General features: G+C 36.3%; 3 protein-coding genes across 4 annotated transcripts; all 3 read left to right on the top strand.

Moving 5' to 3' along the window:
• Positions 1–1,393: 1,393 nt before the first annotated feature.
• Positions 1,394–5,543, top strand: LOC140880784 (NAP1-related protein 2-like). Of its 2 annotated transcripts, none has more exons than XM_073285550.1 (10): positions 1,394–1,593; positions 2,991–3,113; positions 3,211–3,261; positions 3,405–3,476; positions 3,601–3,714; positions 3,796–3,857; positions 4,611–4,671; positions 4,789–4,845; positions 4,983–5,033; positions 5,146–5,543. In XM_073285550.1, exons 1-10 carry the CDS (start codon positions 1,462–1,464, stop codon positions 5,224–5,226), a joined length of 804 nt encoding a protein of 267 aa, XP_073141651.1. In that variant the 5' UTR covers positions 1,394–1,461; the 3' UTR covers positions 5,227–5,543. The 2 variants fall into 2 exon arrangements, with proteins under 2 accessions (XP_073141651.1, XP_073141650.1); XM_073285549.1 differs by having other exon boundaries at positions 4,786–4,845.
• A 6,190-nt stretch (positions 5,544–11,733) lies between these two features.
• On the top strand, positions 11,734–12,159 carry LOC140877849 (uncharacterized). The gene has a single exon (XM_073281439.1). It carries the CDS (start codon positions 11,734–11,736, stop codon positions 12,157–12,159), a length of 426 nt encoding a protein of 141 aa, XP_073137540.1.
• Positions 12,160–14,015: 1,856 nt separating this feature from the next.
• On the top strand, positions 14,016–14,516 carry LOC140877848 (uncharacterized). Its single transcript, XM_073281438.1, has one exon. It carries the CDS (start codon positions 14,016–14,018, stop codon positions 14,514–14,516), a length of 501 nt encoding a protein of 166 aa, XP_073137539.1.
• Positions 14,517–19,122: the final 4,606 nt, after the last annotated feature.

Genomic DNA, 19,122 nt, shown 5'->3' with positions numbered 1-19,122 from the left:
TAATTTATAAAGTAATGTATAAATACATTTAAAACTTATTTATCTTATCTATAATTCTTAATTGATAAAAATATGGAAAATATGAACAAATATAATCAAATTTACATATTTAGTATAAGAGAAATTTTGGAAGAAAAGCTGACTATTATATATAGTATAGATGAAGTATAGATATATGTACACATATGTACATGGCATATTCTAAATATAATGAAATTTATAAGCATATTAAATATTAGATTTTGTCTATGATAATTGATAAATCTAGAAAATATTAGATTTTTCGATAAAAATATGGAAAATATGAACAAATAGAATTAAATTTACATTTAGTATAAGAGAAATTTTGGAAGAAAAACTGACTATTATATATATATATATATATATATATACAGGGCATATTCTAAATATAATGAAATTTATAAGCATATTAAATATTAGATTTGTCTATGATAATTGATAAATCTAGAAAATATTAGATTTTTCGATAATTATCATTATTTAATGAGGTTTATTAGATGTTAACTCATGATAATGTCTCAAAAATTAATCTAACGATGAATATTTATTAATATATATGTGATGTTTATTGATTTTTCAGTGGATCTCACACATATTATTATATATTTATTACATATGCTACATTGAGGATAATTTGAAATTTCCCACTCAACGGACTCAAATCCCATGCAACTCAAACCACCAAGCATTCTTCGGAAAAATTTGTTATACCCAGATTTTCTTTGTACTTTGAGCGTGCACAAAAAAATGTATTACTTGGTTTTCAAATAATTTAATTTAATTTAATTAGTTTGAGAGTTTGTCTATTCCATGAAGCCACTATTATTTTTCTTAATTATGCAAATCAGAAAAAATACAATTTCAAAAAGTGTTGTAAATAACGGTAAACGATGACTGGACGGTTAGTGAAACTATCTGTCGTGCCGCCTAAACAGTGTCTAGGTGGTTGAACTTATTTTTACTATAGCTCGTCATCTACAAAAACTGTCAACACAAAAACGATACAATCAATGACCGTACTTTCGTCTGAGTACCGTCTAGACCGCCACCGCCGACCATTTAGAACACCAATTTCAAATGAAATCATTTCAAAAAACCATTTCCATTTAGAACACCAATCTCAAATGAAACCCGTTCAAGAAACCATTATATAATGAAAGCCCAAACATATTTGATGGTCCCATTCTCATTTCAACTGTAACTGGAAATTATTATTCCACCAAAATTTATTTTAGGAGCATTTTGCTTGTTATAATTATAATTATAATAATAATTAATAATTGTGAGCCCATTCCATTTTTTGACTGCCTCACATCTTATCTCACTATATATAGCTATTCAATATGAAAAGGGTGTTTTGTTTAGGGTTTAAGAAAAGCCCTTGTGGAAACCAAGCACAATTTCCTTTTCTTCCTCAAATCATTAGGGTTTCGAAGAAGAATGGGGGCAGACAAGGGGAAGAAGCAGAAATTGGGGCAAGCAGAGGAGGAGAACAACGGCACGGACCACGTTGATGGAGACCTGGTTCTTTCTATTGAGAAGCTTCAGGAAATTCAGGACGAGCTTGAAAAAGTATATATGTATTTTTATTCGTTTTTTTGGAATGAATTTTTCTCGGTTGTTTTCGTGTTTCAGCTGCCTCTGCAAAAAAGTATACATGCATTTTGATTTTCAGACGAGGCTTGATTCAAAGATGTGTCCTCTGGAATGGATTTTTTGAATATTAACTGATTTAAATCGGATTATGTTGCATTAAGAGATGGTTTTATTATTATTATTATTACTATTATTTCTTTTGGTGTCAAATATGTCCATCTTACGCGAGCTTCAGAAATTTGTAGTACGTCTATGTGCCTGTTCATCAAACTCTGTGTGTCAAATAAATCCTATAAAATTTCAACATGTTAAAAATGATAGGATATTTCGATTTGTTTGGGTATATACACGTGCATTTCACAGATTCGAAGGCATGGAAACTCATAAATCATAGGAGGAGAGTTGCATGTCTTATATTAAGATGTGTAAGTGGTAGTTTTTTTAAAATTACTTTATCTGTTTTATATGGAGTACGTAGCTTCTCATAATCTCATTAACGACTTTTTACATTTTCTTACTTACTAATTATAGAGTTTGCGCGCATATGAAAGGTTGCTTTGGAGATTAGTATCAAAATACTATATTCTTTTGCATCCTAGTTCCGAGATTTTGAATCTTAAATTTGTTACAGACTTCTATATCTCTTAACTTCATGTGTGCGCTAGCTTTTAGCCTTTCACTGATTCATATCAGCAAACCAAATGTCTTTGCTTGCTTAAAAGAAGCTTGTAATGCTTATATCGCTGCTATAATTCTTTTTCCTTGCCACATAATATGGCACTCAAAACGGTATTGTGGTTTCACTTTTTCTCTGTAAGTTAATTTTTTGATGTCTAACCTTCTGATTAGCACTTGGGATCTTACAGAGACTAATCTGAAATACCAATATAATATCGTTGTTGTTAAACATTGTGAAAGATTTGCTAATCCTAACAGATAGGCAGTGGATTTTTTTTAAAAAACTTTTAGACTTGGTTTCCATAAGCAATCAATCATTAATTGTGCATTTTAACATTTATACTGCATTGTTGTCTGTAGTTTTCATTCTCTTTCTGGTGATATTGATATGTGTTAATGTGCCGCGATGTTTTGTCATAAATTGTCCTAAGGAGTTTCATGGACAATGTGTACAGTTTGTCAGCTTTAGCAGCAGTAGATTGATTTCATGGCACAAAGGTGCATCTCTTTTCATTTTGAATGCATTTGACGGTGTGTACAGATTGTTAGCTTTAGTGGCAGTAGATTGATTTCATGGCATAAAGGTGCATCTCTTTTCATTTTGAATGCATTTCGATCTGAAGTGATAAGATATACACAATTAAAATTTCTGGTGAAACTACGGTGACCCAATTATGTTTCTTTGGTGCTTTCAGATCAATGAAGAAGCAAGTGAAAAAGTCTTGGAAGTGGAACAGCAGTACAATGAGATACGCAAGCCAGTCTATGATAAAAGGAATGACCTCATAAAATCCATTACTGATTTTTGGTTGACTGCGGTTAGTCTTCAAGAAAAAGCAAACTTCATACTGGCAAGACCTTTCACCGCTTGAAATGTCTGTTTCTCTGTGATTGACAATCCCCCTCTTTTTACAGTTTCTAAGTCACCCCGTCCTCGGCGAACTTTTGACTGAAGAAGACCAGAAGGTTCAAGTTTTCTCCCTTTTCATCTCTGTTTTAAGCAGTTGTTGCTCTTACAAAAGGTTCTACAAATCATGAATATTACTTTATTTAACCGTATGATCTTTTTTTTCCTAATGTGATCAAGTGGCTTCCTTTGATTCTGTTAGATATTCAAGCACTTGAGTAACCTTGAAGTGGAAGATTTCAAAGATGTTAAATCTGGATACTCGATCACATTTGTGAGTCTCCACTTTTTTTTTTATCTTCCCTGTAGCAGTTCTTCGATTGCCAAATTTTAAATTTTTGCTTAGTTAAAAAAAAAATTATAGAAGGTTCACAATAGTTCTTTGGTTTTCCCTTCAGAATTTCGAACCCAATCCATATTTTGAAGATACTAAGCTCACAAAGACTGTTACCTTCCTCGAGGAGGGAACAACAACTATCACTGCTACATCAATAAAGTGGAAAGAAGGCATGGTAAGCTTTTGAGTTTTGCATTTAAAGAAAATGAACATTTTTACTGAATTTCAATTCATTGTGCATGATTTGCATTTGTAGGGAATTTTTAACGGTGTTGCCGAAGATAAGAAAGGAAACAAACGATCTCATTCTGAGGAAAGGTTGATCCTTCTCTATTGCTTTAATTTTTTTCATCCTCGATGTGGTAGGAGATGAGATTCAGTTCCTTAACAATCTGCCGGACTAAATTTTCTTTGATAGAGTTAGTCATCTTTAACTGTTTTACAAGTTCACGTATCTTTTCACTTATATAAAGATCATTGGTACCGTGCTAAAAAAAGAGTTTTGCTATCAGGGCTTATCATATTTTTGTATTATTTTTTTCCCATTAATGCTGTGTTGGGATATAATATTTTCTAAAGGAGGGTGTTGTGGAGTTGCAGAATTGGTGATGATCAATGTTCCTTTCAATCTTCGTCATCACAAAATAACTCACTAATTTGGTATCTCAGTTACGTAGTTGAACTTCATAAAGAAGGAAGATACTACGGTTCTAGAAATTTCTCTGAATTTCCTTAAAATCAAATTATCTCTAAATTTCCTCCTACGCTCTCAATGGAATTCAGTACTGGCTTCCTTATAATTTACTTAATTGCGAAGATATTCACATATCTTTATTAACATTGATATTGACGACATACTTTGGTTTTAAGTGGATGCTGCTGTTTAAAGCACCGTGCTTCTACTAAGATTCGGGGTTTGTGAAAAAGATGTACTTTATTGATTATCAGATCCATTTTAACAGAGATAGATTCCCTTTTCAGTCATCAGTTAATTATAAATGTGTTATTTACACCATGCATGCCATGTACCATTGCATTAGTCACTTATTTCGATTATGTTGTGCAATGCAGCTTCTTTACATGGTTCTACGACACCCAACATAAAGGGGAAATGGTTGAAATTCACGATGAGGTACATTGGGGCTCAATCAGTGTTCTTTCAAATTTTTTCATGAGCTCGAGTCATTTTAATCAGCACTTCCAACAGTGTTTCTGTTTCTAATATTTTGAAACCTCGTTTTTTTAGCAGGTTGCTGAAATCATCAAGGACGAGTTGTGGCCAAATCCTCTCACATATTTTAACAATGTATAATTCATTTGACTCCTTTTTCAATCTTGTTTTATTCAAGCGAATGCAAGTTTATTACATGCTCGACTTTATATATTCTACTTGTTTTTTATTTGTTTGTTTGTTTTTTTTACTGTTTTAACTCCTGCCTATAGGAGGCTGATGAAGAGGAATTTGAGATGGACGACGATGACGATGACGACGAGGTAAGTGCGGAAAATTGCCGCACATTACCTTTTTCTCCCACTGTTATTTAGATTATGATGTGCTGTGAACATTATGACTCCACACTTATTCCAATATACCATGTTTTTACAGGATAAGGGTACTGACGAATCTGAAGAAGGTGATGAAGATGATGGGGAACAAGATGATGACGACGATGAAGCTGAAGATTGAGACAAAGGAAGGCATTTTAGGTAGTTTGTTATAATGGTTTTTGCGTTTTCAACTGCAACGTTTGCGAACTGGTCTTGAGGTTAAGAGAGGGATATATGATAATCTACTTCATTTGAACCCCTTTGTCTCTATGCACTTTTGTATCGACTCTCCCTTCTATAAAGGCCAATGTTATTTCCTTGTTTTTCATGGTCCTGTGGAAACATGAACGGGCAAGAACCCAGGGATTTTAGTCGCTTTTGCCTTTAGCTGTGTAAATACTGGCACCCGTCTTCTTGTTCAGTGGAGCTGATTTTGTATCTTTGCATATTTCTCAATTTGTGCGTGTCATCCTTGTGCAAGGAGCCGTGTATCTATCTTCCTTGTGTTGTTCTAGTTTGATCCTTAGTTCTGATATCATGTATGCTGTGTTGTTGAGGTGTGCGTGGTTAGAATAGTATCGACAATGAATTACTGGTTTATATTTTTATATGAAATCAAGTATCAAGTTTAGAACGGGGTATTGATTTTGAGATCTAACTGCACGGAACACCCCCAGTTACAAAATAACTCCAGCTAAGAAAATATATGTATACATGCAAGAATTTAATGATTCCATCTCAAAAATAAAAATAAAAATTTAATGATTCAATCTAATTGGCTAATCTTATAGTAAAAAAATAAAATGATATTATCTTATAATAATTCAAATTATTCTTTGTTTCTTTTTTTTTGAAACTATAATTCAAAATATTCTTAAAAATGAAAAAGAAAAGAAAAGAAAAGAAAAGAAAAGAAAAGAAAAGAAAAGAAAAGGGAAGACGATAGATATATATACCAAATAAAACTACTGGTCGCATAAAATTAATGATACAATCGACAAAGGTCAAAGAGTTTATTTGTGTTAAAAATAAATAAATGTAAACTTTAAATGCCTTAGATACAAAAAAAATTAATTGAATTATGAGTATACGGAAATAGGTAAAAATTTATTGTTTTGATGGTTAACGGATAAAATTTTAATGTAAAATTAATTAAAACAAGCAAGTAGAGAACCTTTAATTAAATAAATTTCAATTAATTGGTGAAGCTTGAAATAAAATTACGATTATATCATAATTTAATTCTAAAAAAAACAAAATTATTAGACAAATTAGTGATTTTATATGGTCTCTTTTTTTTAGCCATTAGATTTTATCTTATTTACCAAAACAACATTTCGCTATATATAATTGTATTTTTAAAATTTTAGATTAGATAATTATTACTCTTAAAATTTTAAATATCTAATTCATCACGTGATATCTAAAAATAACATGAAAATCAATTACTTAAATTTTTTTATGTAATAATGAATCAATGCACGGCGACATGGCGTGCATTATGTAGCTCCTGTGCCTATTTTTTTTATTTAAAAAAATTTATGTTTTTTTATGGCTGTCTTCAATTATTTGAAAATAATTTTAAAAAACTATTATTTATAAATGATGATAATATACCACTTTAGATGTGTTATTGACATTGTTCTAAAAGACAATGCTGAGGTGGTATACGGTCATCTATCATCCCGATTTGTATAAAATCGGTGTTTTTAGTGGTGTTGGAAACATAGACCGCCTAAATGGATAACAAACTATCTAGATGGTTCTATTATTATTATTATTATTATTATTATTATTATTATTATTATTATTATTATTATTATTATTATTATTATTATTATTATTATTATTATTATTATGTTTTTTTTAAAAAAAATTCATTAATAATTTTTTTTATAAAAAAAATGGTTGAACAAATTTATGCACGTTTTGTTGAAACATACGCACATAAAAAATTTATGTACACCAATAAGCATGGTTGAAATTTTTTTAATGAAAATGTTGCACACATTTAAGCATGTTTTGACTAATTTGATATTATAAAATATTTATATTTTTTATAAATAATATATATTTAAAAAAATCGCCTAGACACTAGGCGTACAGTGGGTGGCCGTGCGCCTACTACGTAATGTTTTTTGGAACCTTGATTATTGATAACTTGATTGGTCGGATCCGAATTCTCCTTTATTTCTAAACAACAAAAATGGTTTCAAATTCAGGTTAATGAGATCATACCTTTAGGATATTGCCCAAATTATGGATCTAATGATCTATATTTAACATATAAGCATAAAAATATAAATGATTTAGTTAAATGTAAAACCACTATGTTTAGGACGGTTTAGCAAAACCGTCACTAATTCTATGATATAAATCATCATTAATTTTGGCTCCGTAATTTGAAAAGACGTCGAATATAGTGATCCGAATTACCTACTAAGCAAAAATTAATATCATGCAATCAACTTAGTAAAATATAATCAGATAACAGCGAAAAAAATACTTAATTAGTATACAACCAATTGAAATAAAGCAGGTAATACCAAATGTTTAAAACCACATCGAAATCAATGTACTAAAACCCACATGATACAAAAACCCGGAAAGGCACTCCAGTCATAGTCACTCCCGTCAGCACAATGTTCTCTCTCGCTAGGTCCATCCAACCTAAGGTTTGCCATGTGGAATGGGATATCAAGAATAAAAACCGAAGACGTGAGCGAGAAAATGCCTTGTATAAGAGTATGGGTATACATATTCTATATAATGCATGTATGCAAATGTACGAGATACCAAGGATCAAGATATAGTCGACTTTGCACAGTCAAGTGGTGTCAAGGTATGTAGCACTGTTCCATCGCACCAAGAAGTGACTCTCCCACCATAATCTGTGGTCAACGTCAACGATAACCTGGCCACGTAGTCATCGAGGCGGCTAATGGAGTCCAACTATCCACTAAAAGAAAGAGGGTTGAGTGACCTGTGGCCTCACTAACTGGCTATCTCAAGGATATAGGCTGAACATGAAATGTAACGCCCCAAAAATTAATTATCGAATTAATTGGTAGTTAAAATAATTATTGAAGCGAATGAAATAATTATCACTGCCAAATGAGTTATAGAGTGTGTATTTACAGAATACACGTGTCAATAAGTCAATGAGTATGACTATTTCTGGAATATTGACATTTTGAAATAATTATTGAGATATTGAAATAAAAATAATTATTTATGCCATATAATTTAATTTGGAAGAGTATTTGACCAAGTTGACTGGTTAAAGTTTTGGTTGTTTGGCCAGATCTTAAGATTGACTCAATAATTTATTGGAGTAAAATAACACAAGAGTATTGAAATGGATCAGACCGGGTCATTTTAGGACCAAATTTCTATGCATAGTAAGTGATAACCTTTCTCACGCACAAAACACCAAAAACACACACTAACCGTGCGACGTTCATTGCTGTCGATTGACCCCTCCATCTTGTATATCTCGTCGAGGCGGTCACAACCATACCAAGAATGGTAAGTTTTGGTGACCGGAGCACCGAGTTCGAAGTCAAAATCGCGACGACACTGTTCATCATCTTCCTCGCGCGAAATGTCGGATTTGATGTTGAATCTTGTTGTTTTTGAGTTGTTAAGAAGTTCTAGGATTTGTGTAGAACATTTCCCAACGTCCAGATTTCATTTTCGGAGCATTTTCAGGCACAGATCGGAGCTTGGAAGCTCATGCCACTGCCGTCTGTTTTTTCGCCGATTCCAGCCGCCTCGCTGGTCCATTCCGGTTGTGGAATAGTGCAGTAGAATTATCTCGTCGAGCTCTACAAGCCTGCAAAATTTCGTGAATTTTGGAGTAGTTTTGGACGTCGCCGCCGCGCCGCCGCCGTCGTCTTTCCCGATTTTCCGGCGACCATCGGCATGTTAACCATTTTTGACCGGTTGGACGTGATAGATCCAAATATCCAAGTTTCGAGTCGAGATTCAAAACCGTGAAGCAGTGATAAAGCAATAAAGTTTGTGATTTATCGGTCAAAGTTTGATTAGGTTTGACTTTTGACCATTATGTGATTTTTCACAGATCGGAAGCTAGTTGAGGATATTTAGAGGCAGAAATCTGCAGTTTAGGGATTTGAGCTTTCCAAAATTGGAAATTAATGAGATTCCTGAGTCCCGATCTACGCAACCGTATAAGTTTTTTGTGTGTTTTAAACGCAAAGGCATGTAATACCCACCCTTTCCTTGCTCACCCATTTAGATCAGTATATTATCTGTTTTGGATGATTAAAATCGTGTTGTTGCACTTGTATGTGGATATGGTAGCTCAAGTGTTAAATTTCATGCATCATTCACGTTTTTATGCATTGTGGCTTGGTTTTGGATGATTTTTCTGCCATGGTTGGGTCTTAGCTGCTGCTCACTAGTTTGGTGGTTGAGTTAGGTTCCTTTGGGTTTTGGTTTAAGGTGGCTTGAAATAGTGTTGGCTAGGTGAAGAGCTAGATGGTTGTAAGGGTGGTCTACCTAGCAGGCAGTTCGGGCAGGACTCGGGAAGGTGGGTTGTCCGGGTCGGGTCAAGTGTAATTGGGTCATATATTATGGGTTTGAGTCCGGGTTATTTTATTTCGGGCCAGGTAAATTATTTAGGAGTTCAAGTGTTTAGTTTATTTATTGGGTCAAGTTCGTTTATTGAGCCAAGTTTGTTTATTGGGTCAAGTTCGTTTATTGGACCAAGCTTATTTATTGGGCCAAGTTTTTTAGTTGGGCCAAGTTGTTGGGCCAAATCTATTGGGCCAATCTTGTTGGACCAATCTTATTAGGCTTAAGATATTTATTGGGGCTTAATTTATTAATTGAGCTAAATTTGTTAATGGGCCTAAGTTGTTTAATTTATTTGGTTGAGCTAAGTTCTTATTTGGGCTAAGTACTATTGGGCCAATCTAAGTCTAATTGGGTCATTTTAAGTGTGATTGGGCTAATCTAAGTATTTTTGGACAGGATAAATTTTAATGAGCCAGTCTAAGTTTATGGGCTTTAGTTAAGGGACAACAACTCGAATTAGCCATTGAAAAATAAAATAGTCCGTAAATATATATTTAATGGATGTATATGTATATTTTGATATAAGTATGATTTTATGAAAAATGGATTAAATATATATTTACGGGCATAATTTTAAGAAAAATGATATTTTTAAGTTCATGATTCATGCATGTATTTTATGTTAAGAAAATGACATGTAAAGAAAATATTTTGGGAAGTTGATATGATTTGTAGCACTCATGGGATTGGAAGTCGGGATACGGGGCCCAATGACCTCTCCACTCATGTTCAGAAGTCTACGGATCCCCGTGTCAAGGTTGGGTAAAGTTGGCGGCATAGAGGCGTAGGGAATCCCCGTGTTAAGGTTGGGTGAACCTCGCCACCACGTACGTTGGTTTTTAGATTGATCAATCCCTTATGTTTATAGTCACACTTCACTGATATAACCCGCACAAGAACAATGATTTTATGATTATGCCATGCCATGATTTTGTTATGTATTTATGTTACGTATGATGTATATGATCAAGATTATTATGATGTTTACGTTTATGACTCAGTATTATGCAAACACTTTTATGATCATGCACGCATAAGACACTTCATGATATTTTTATATGATATGTGCTTGTATGAAACCTTATTATGTAGTATTTGCTATTAAAGAGTAAAGCATGCTGAGCCTCTAGGCTCATTAGATCTAAATGGTGTGCAGGTGAGTTTGATGTTAGTCAGGAGGTTGTGGTCCCTACTGGCGGCGAGGACCTCTGTGCATCCGTGGTGAGCTAGCACACCCGTGACCTTCGCCAGCTCATGTTTCAATTGATTTATTTTATGATGGGTTATTTAATGTATTGAGCTATTTTCGCACATGTTTAATATTTCTTACTGGTTTGCATACTTTTGAGATTCTAGTCGTTTGCATGGATTTTAATCTGTTCGAGTATTTAAATTTTTGACATGCAATCGATTTTTATTTTGTATTAATTTTATGACAATCTATTTTAAGTGTAGATGCATATATTTATGGGCATATATGCAAATAAAAAAATAAAATAAAATAAAATTAAAAATATTTATCGAGTTAGGTCGTTTCATTTGGTATCAGAGCAAGGTCCTTGAAGGGTTAGCTAGCCTGCTACGTGGATCTCAGAAGTTGCACTTTCAGTCTGTGAGTTTTAAATGCTCTTAATTATGTTTTACGAATGGGACCCATGAGTTTGGTTTTAACTGAAATTTTGTCATAAGAGCTTTAAATTAAAATACCTAGTTATGCAATATGGTTGTGTGAGAGATTGATTGGAATTGCAGTATGCCTCCGAGACTCGCGTAGTTCGAGATACGGGTAATCAGGATCCACCACCGCCTCCACCTCCACCTCCATCTGCAGCTCCACCACTCTCAGCTTTTGAGAGGGCCAGTGTGGACATGTTAGCCGGTGCTACTAGGCTACTCGAGCATCAGGCTGGGAAGCCTAAGAAGTCGCATGAGGAGGACATTGCTGAGAGATTCCGCAAGCAGGGACCCAAAGGATTTTTCGGGGACTACTGATCCACTAGCTGCTGAGGAGTGGATTCGAGCGTTGGAGACGATCTTTAACTTCATGAGGATCTCGGATGCTGATCAAGTTATATGCGCAATCTACACGCTAAAGGATGAGGCAGCTCTCTGGTGGGAAAGCGCAGTGACTGGTCTTGACCTGGCTAGGATGACGTGGAGGGATTTCAAGATGGCTTTATTTGAGAAGTACATCAAGGAGGATGTGCGAGGCCAGCTAATTCGTGACTTCATGAGTCTCCGACAGGGAGACAGGACCGCGGTTGAGTATGTGAGTCAGTTCGAGCATGGGTGTCACTTTGTTCCCATGATTGCTGGAGATGAGAAGGAGAGGCTGTGGCATTTTACTGATGGCTTGAGGTCCGAAATCAAGCATGATGTTTCCATAGCAGATGTGATGACATACAAGGAAACTGTGAATCGAGCGTACCGGTCTGAGAAGGGGAGGAAGGAGATGCAGGCTGATTTCTAGAGGAAGGGGCAGTACCAGAAATAATCTAGAGGTCAGTCTTTGCAGAAGCCAGCGAAGAAGTCTTTTCGTGGGTCGTCTAAGGGCCCAATTCCTTCTAGACGGCAACAGCAGGGGGAAGTCGCCCCTAACACTGGAGGGATGCTCTTCTGCAAGAAGTGTCAGAAACCTCATTCTGGGCAGTGTTTGTTCGGTTCGTGCAAGTGCTATCATTGCAAGGAGCCGGACCATATTTTGAAGAACTGTCCAAGGGGGGAGCAGACCACGGGGCGGCTATTTGGGATGTAGACTGAGGAGCAGACCCCGATACTTCTCTTATCACGGGTAATCTTAACTTATGTTCTTAATTTCAGTTATTGGAATGCTTAGTTAAGATTTGCATGAGAAATTTCTTGACTGTTTGTACTTGTATTTTAGAAATGCATGTGTAAGATTAGATGGAAATTGTGTATTTGTGTATTTGGAATGCTTAATTGGTTTGAATTGGTTGCTCTAGAAGGATGGTCTATATCTGTTGGGAAATCTTTTGCGTGCAGGGAAAGTTAGCATTAGAGGTTTTCTACATTTGCGTTGCTAGATTCTGGAGCAACGCATTCCTTTATTTTTCAGTCGTTTTTGAGAATTTTTTTGCAAATTTTTTTTGATATAAGTTTAGATGCGAATGTTGGGTCGGAGACAATGTTTTGAAAATTCTCGTAGAGATTTGACTGATTACTATCGAGGAATTTAGATTTAATTTTCTCAAAAATCGTTGATCCAAATAATTCGGTTTAAGAGTACTCTATAGAACTGTATTAGTATGCTGCAGATATGAAATTTTGGAATTAGGCGATAGTCCTAATTGAGTAATTAAGCATTGATTGATGCTTATTTGATATTATGAGGGATTGGGAAGGTGCTTTTGGGATAGCGGAAAAGAAGTTGCTTGAGCCATTTTATCGATTCTTTTTGGAAATATTGGAATCTTTATTGTGGTTCACGCATTCCAGGATTCTCATGACATTGATAATTGAAAATTCAATCAATTTGGAATCGATTGATATATCGAGTATGAATTTCAAAAATTTATATTTCTTGAGAACTTGAATTCTAATTCTGGACATGGATAGTGATTTGGGTGAGTATTGTTATTCTATTACATTGTGATCTCGATTTTATTTTGTTGACATCAGATTATGCCTTGGGACTTTATTTCTTTTTCGATGAGTGCGTGCGGATTTTCTCGTGAGTGAGGCCACGCTGACAGCCCTGATTTTGATTTGTCGTGATGATGAGCATGATGTCATACCCGTTGACAGGTGATCACCTGATTTGATATTGATTGATTGACTCGCGTCATTTGTTCATGGAGCCTTGAGTTTGATTCACTCAACTTTTGTATTTAACTGCAAGTGAGTTGTTTATTTTTAGCGTATTTTTCTTCTAGAATATTGTATTTTGTATTGTTCTGAACCATATCCCTTCGATTTCTATTTGATTATGATCCAACAAGTTATTGATTGAGCTGGTTATATTGAACGTCGTCTTGACATTGTTTTGCTCGTAACTGATATATTGATAACACCATTAGAATTTAGTGTTTGGCAGACACTAGATAGAATTGTGAGTCTGTTGATATCGAGGATTTTTTGAGAGCTTGTGCGATTGATTTTCAGGGCCCGTGGGAGTCGAGATTACCTCTAGTGGAGTTCACCAACAACAACAGTTATCAGGCGTCTAAAGATATGGCTCCATACTAGGCTTTTTACGGGAGAAGGTGTAGATCTCCCATACATTGGGACGAGGTTGGCAAGAGGATTCTCTTAGGGCCCGAGTTAGTTCAGTAGACTACATATATCGTGGTTTGGATTCGAGATAAGATGAGGACCGCACAGAGTCGTCAGAAGAGTTATGTTGACCGACGACTACGAGATCTCGAGTTTGCCGTTGGAGACCATGTCTTTGTGAGGATTGCTCCCATGAAGAGCGTGATTCATTTTGGTAGGAGAGGCAAGCTCAGTTTGAGGTTTATTGGTGCGTACGAGTTTCTGGAGAGGGTTGGTACATTGGCCTACCATATACCACTACCGCCTAATCTTGCGGCGGTGCACAACGTATTCCACGTATCGATATTGTGGAATTATATCTCCAATACATCTCAAGTATTGGAGTATGATCCTCTGCAATTGACGTCAGACTTGTCTTTCGAGAAGAGATCAGTGCAAAAATTAGCACGTGAGGAGCGGAGGCTTAGGACGCAAGTTCTTCCCATGGTCAAGGTCCGTTGGCTAAATCATTTCAGAGGAGGAGGCTACCTGGGAGGCCGAGACCGATATGCGGACGCGTTATCCAAAGCTTTTTGGTACGTACTTCAATTTTGAGGACAAAATTTCATTTAAGGGGGATAGTTGTAATGCCCAAAAATTAATTATCGAATTAATTGGCAATTAAAATAATTATTGAAGCGGATGAAATAATTATCACTGCCAAATGAGTTATAAAGTATATTTACAAAATACACATGTCAATAAGTCAATGAGTTTGACTATTTCTGGAATATTGACATTTTGAAATAATTATTGAGATATTGAAATAAAAATATTATTTATGCCAGATAATTTATTTTGGAAGAGTATTTGACCAAGTTGACTGGTCAAAGTTTTGGTTGTTTGATCAGAGCCTAAAATTGACTCAATAATTTATTGGAGTAAAATAATACAAGAGAATTGAAATGGATCGGACCGGGTCATTTTAGGACCAACTTTCTATGCATAGTAAGTGATACCCTTTCTCACGCATAAAACACCAAAAAAACACACTAAACCCTAACCCCTAAATCGTCTCTCCCATCGCCGGCCGCCGTGCGCCGCCTGTTGCTGTCGATTGACCCCTCCATATTGTATCTCTCGTCGAGGCGGTCATAACCATACCAAGAATCGTAAGTTTTGGTGATCGAAGCACCGAGTTCGAAGCCAAAATCGCGACGACACTATTCATCATCTTCCTCGCGCTAAATGGTCGGATTTGAGATTGAATCTTGTTGTTTTTGATTTGTTAAGAAGTTCTAGGATTTGTGTAGAACATTTCCCGACCTCCAGATTTCATTTTCGGAGCATTTTCAGGCACATATTGGAGCTTGGAAACTCACGCCGCCGCCTATTTTTTTTGCCGATTTCGGCCGCCTCAATGGTCCATTCTGATTGTGGCATAAGGCATTAGAATCATCTCGTTGAGCTCTACAAGCCTGCCAAATTTCGTGAATTTTGGAGTATTTTTGGACGTCGCCACCGTGCCGCCGCCGTCTTTCCCGATTTTTCGACGACCGTCGACATGTTAACCATTTTTGACCAGATCGACGTGATAGATCCAATTATCCAAGTTTCGAGTCGAGATTCGAAACCGTGAAGTAGTGAGAACGCAATAAAGTTTGCGATTTATTGGTCAAAGTTTGACTAGGTTTGACTTTTGACCATTATGTGATTTTTCACAGATCGGAAGCCAGTTGAGGATATTTAGAGTCAGAAATCAGCAGTTTAGAGATTTGAGCTTTCTAGAATTGGAAAGTTATGAGATTCCCGAGTCCCGATCTACGCAACAATATAAGTTTTTCGTGTGTTTTAAACGCAAAGACATGTTATACCCTTCCTTGCTCACCCATTTAGATCAGTATATTTGTGAGGACCTCGGTTCTAATCATCTAAACTCGAATAATAAAATCATACCTCGATTAAACCCAAGCTCAAAATGAATCAAGCAAAGAAATAATTTTTTTTTGAAATACTGTTGCCGCGCTCGAGCGGGGAAAAACTGCCACTCGATCGCGCGGCGATATCCAGCCCTACTGTATTCCCCAAACGAGGGTGCGCTCGGGCTGCTAAAAACTGCAGCTCGAGTGCCCCCTGCACCAGAACAAGAAAAACCGGAAACAGCTATAACTAAGCTCTCATACAAGTCTTGACATCAATCAACTCAAACATGCATTCGTACAACGATCAGTCCAAATACAAAACATGAGGGCTAGAGTTAAACAATCCGTCAAACTAATAGATCATGCACCGGTTCTAGATTACAATCCGAATACAAAACAAGTTCGAATTACAATACGAATTCTAAAAACACCAAGTCCTCACTTCTACTCAACTCAACCCCTAGCATGCTTCCTCTAACTTGATCATGCCCCACCTGTCGCCAAATACACATACAAAATAAAGCAACAGCCGGATAACTCCGGTGAGAATGATATTTCCAATAAAAGAAAAATAACATGTAATAACAAGTAATATCTCAATAACATGAAATACAGACAACATATTCAATGTTAATATGAATGAAATGCATGTTTTTAAAATTGGGATATCAACTCTGATAATCAAGGAATTGCTGCTATGCTTTTGGGATTCCGAGGATGAGATCACGTAACAACTCACCGACTCTCCCGATCAAGGTGGTGTCACGTATCTCCATCCTCTAGACTTTGGTGCGACTACAAGGAGTATGCTGACACTAGGTGAACTTCTACACTCAGGCCACTCGATTATAGCCCCCAAATCATCTAAACAAAAAGGGCGTACAACCCGTTGAAATAAAAAATTTAGGCTTGAGATGAATGCATAAGAAAAATGTAAAGCATTAAGCCAAATAACAAAAGTTCAAACAACAAAATACAAGTTTCCCATTCTAGAACAAGTATTGATGCAAGTATGTGATTTAAGGGAAACTCAAGAACCAACTATCCTGAGTGTGCTATCCCGCTAAAATGATGTCTGCTTGTACCTTTCGATGCAATTAGCTCCAACTCTGGATACACTACAAAAGAGGTTATATCAAAATCTATACAACCCAACAATAACAAACGCTCAAGGTAAACTCTATACCGCTCTTCATCCAACTCTTCGACGTTCGAATTTTGCTAACTCTGGGCTCAACAAACTTCAAACGAATATGTACGGAGACAAAAGAAGATCAACAATGACGAACAAACTCAATAGCCAAAGTTCATCAACTCAAACGGTTCAAAATCTCAAACTCAAATCGGCGTCATAACGACTATAAACTGATCAAATCGGAAATGCAGACAGTAGTACATCATTGCAAACAACTCAAACCAATGCTAAAACATCAAAAACAATTCAAATCCAACACATCTCAAAATTTCCATTTTCGAATTATGCTTCCAAAAATCATAACAAATCCGAACGATGCTCTAATTCAAAACCGACTGAGAATAAACGATAAGAACTAACTCAAGATCAACATGACCAAAACTCAATCGATTTTAACAACATCCAAAAATAGAAGTATAACTGATCGGAGAAATACTTGCGATAGAATGAAGCTCTTGCTGCCGTGATCGCTAATCTGCCTTCGGATTAAAATATTAACTGACGGATCGATCGAAAAATGAAATCACAAAGCTTGAAGAAAGTTTTGGGCGCCTTCAATGGAGGAAAAAGAATGGGGAAGGAGATGGAGAATGAAGACTAGTCAACCAAGCTAAGATATTATAACAAACTCCATATTTGCGTTTTAGTCCCTGAAAAATCCAAAAATTGCAAAATAGACCCTGATCAAAAACAAATCGGCTCTTGAATTCTGTGATCTCCGATGATCTAAAATAAACTCAATTAAGATAAATTTGGGGCGTTACAATTCTCTCCCTCTAAGAAGAGATTTCATCCTCGAAATCAATAAGAATCAATCACATAAGATAGTAAAAGGACAAAAGACAGTAAGAAGAACTCACGTCATCCGAATAACTCAGGAAAACACTATCTCATGTCATATTCTATATCCCAAGTTGCTTCCTCGACTCCATGACAGCTATACTGAATTTTCACCAAAGGAATCGACTTGGTTCTGAGCTGCTTCTCCTTTCGATCAAGGATCTGAATCGGTCGCTCAAAGTAGCTCAGAGTTTCGTCAAGCTCGTCCTCGTCAGGCTGAAGAATATGAGAAGGATCTGGATGATACTTTTGCAACATAGAGACGTGAAAAGCGTCGTGTATACCAGATAAAGATGGAGGAAGTGCAAGCCTATAGGCAAGATCACCTAACTTCTCGAGAATCTCGTACGGTCCGATGAATCTTGGAGATAACTTCCCTATCTTTCCAAATCTCACAGTGCCTCTGAAAGGAGAAATCTTTAAGAATACTAGGTCTCCCTGATCGAAACTCAGAGGTCTGCGTCTGATATTTGCATACTTTGCATGTCTATCCTGAGCTGACTTAATTCTCGTTTGAATGATCTTTACTTGCTCTGCCATAAATCTAATCATATCCGGTCCCAAATCAGGTGACTCGGATACATCGACCCAAAACAAAGGAGATCGGCACTTTTTACCGTACAAAGCCTCAAAAGGCACCATACCGATACTCTCTTGATAACTGTTGTTGTAAGAAAACTCGACAAGAGGCAAAGAATCCTGCCAACTAGTGCCAAAGTCTAGCACTACTGCTCGAAGCATATCCTCTAACGTCTGGATAGTCCGCTCTGACTGCCCGTCAGTCTGAGGATGATAAGCTGTACTCAGATGCAATCGAGTACCAAGTGCCTCTTGAAGACTGTGCCAAAAGTGCGAAGTGAATCTAGGGTCTCGGTTTGAAACGATCGGCTTCAGCACACCATGCAATCTCACAACGTTGCTAACATATAACTCAGCCATTTGATCGTGACGATACGTCATCCTGTACGGAATAAAGCAAGCAGACTTCGTCAATCTGTCGATCATTACCCAAATAGCATCGCATCCTCGAACAGATCGCGGTAACTTCGTGACGAAATCCATTGAAATGTGATCCTACATCCATTCAGGAACAAATAGACTGTGCAACAGACCACCCGGTCGCTTCCTCTCTACTTTCACCTGCTGATAGTTCAAACATCGGGATACAAAACTCGCAACATTGCTCTTCATCTTCTTCCACCAAAACTGATTCTTCAGATCGTTGTACATCTTTCGACCTCCAGGATAAATACTGAACCGACTG

The sequence above is a fragment of the Henckelia pumila genome, chromosome 2 (assembly GCF_033568475.1).
Source record: "Henckelia pumila isolate YLH828 chromosome 2, ASM3356847v2, whole genome shotgun sequence".
NCBI lineage: Eukaryota > Viridiplantae > Streptophyta > Magnoliopsida > Lamiales > Gesneriaceae > Henckelia > Henckelia pumila.
This window is presented reverse-complemented; position numbering and strand designations above follow the sequence as displayed.

Excerpts from the sequence above, each read along its gene's own strand:
- LOC140880784 (XM_073285549.1), top strand. The coding sequence starts at position 1,462 with ATGGGGGCAGACAAGGGGAAGAAGCAGAAATTGGGGCAAGCAGAGGAG. Across the intron at positions 3,262-3,404 it reads TGACTGAAGAAGACCAGAAG|ATATTCAAGCACTTGAGTAA; the intron begins GTTCAAGTTTTC and ends TGATTCTGTTAG. Across the intron at positions 5,034-5,145 it reads ACGATGACGATGACGACGAG|GATAAGGGTACTGACGAATC; the intron begins GTAAGTGCGGAA and ends ATGTTTTTACAG.
- LOC140877849 (XM_073281439.1), top strand. The coding sequence starts at position 11,734 with ATGAGGATCTCGGATGCTGATCAAGTTATATGCGCAATCTACACGCTA.
- LOC140877848 (XM_073281438.1), top strand. The coding sequence starts at position 14,016 with ATGAGGACCGCACAGAGTCGTCAGAAGAGTTATGTTGACCGACGACTA.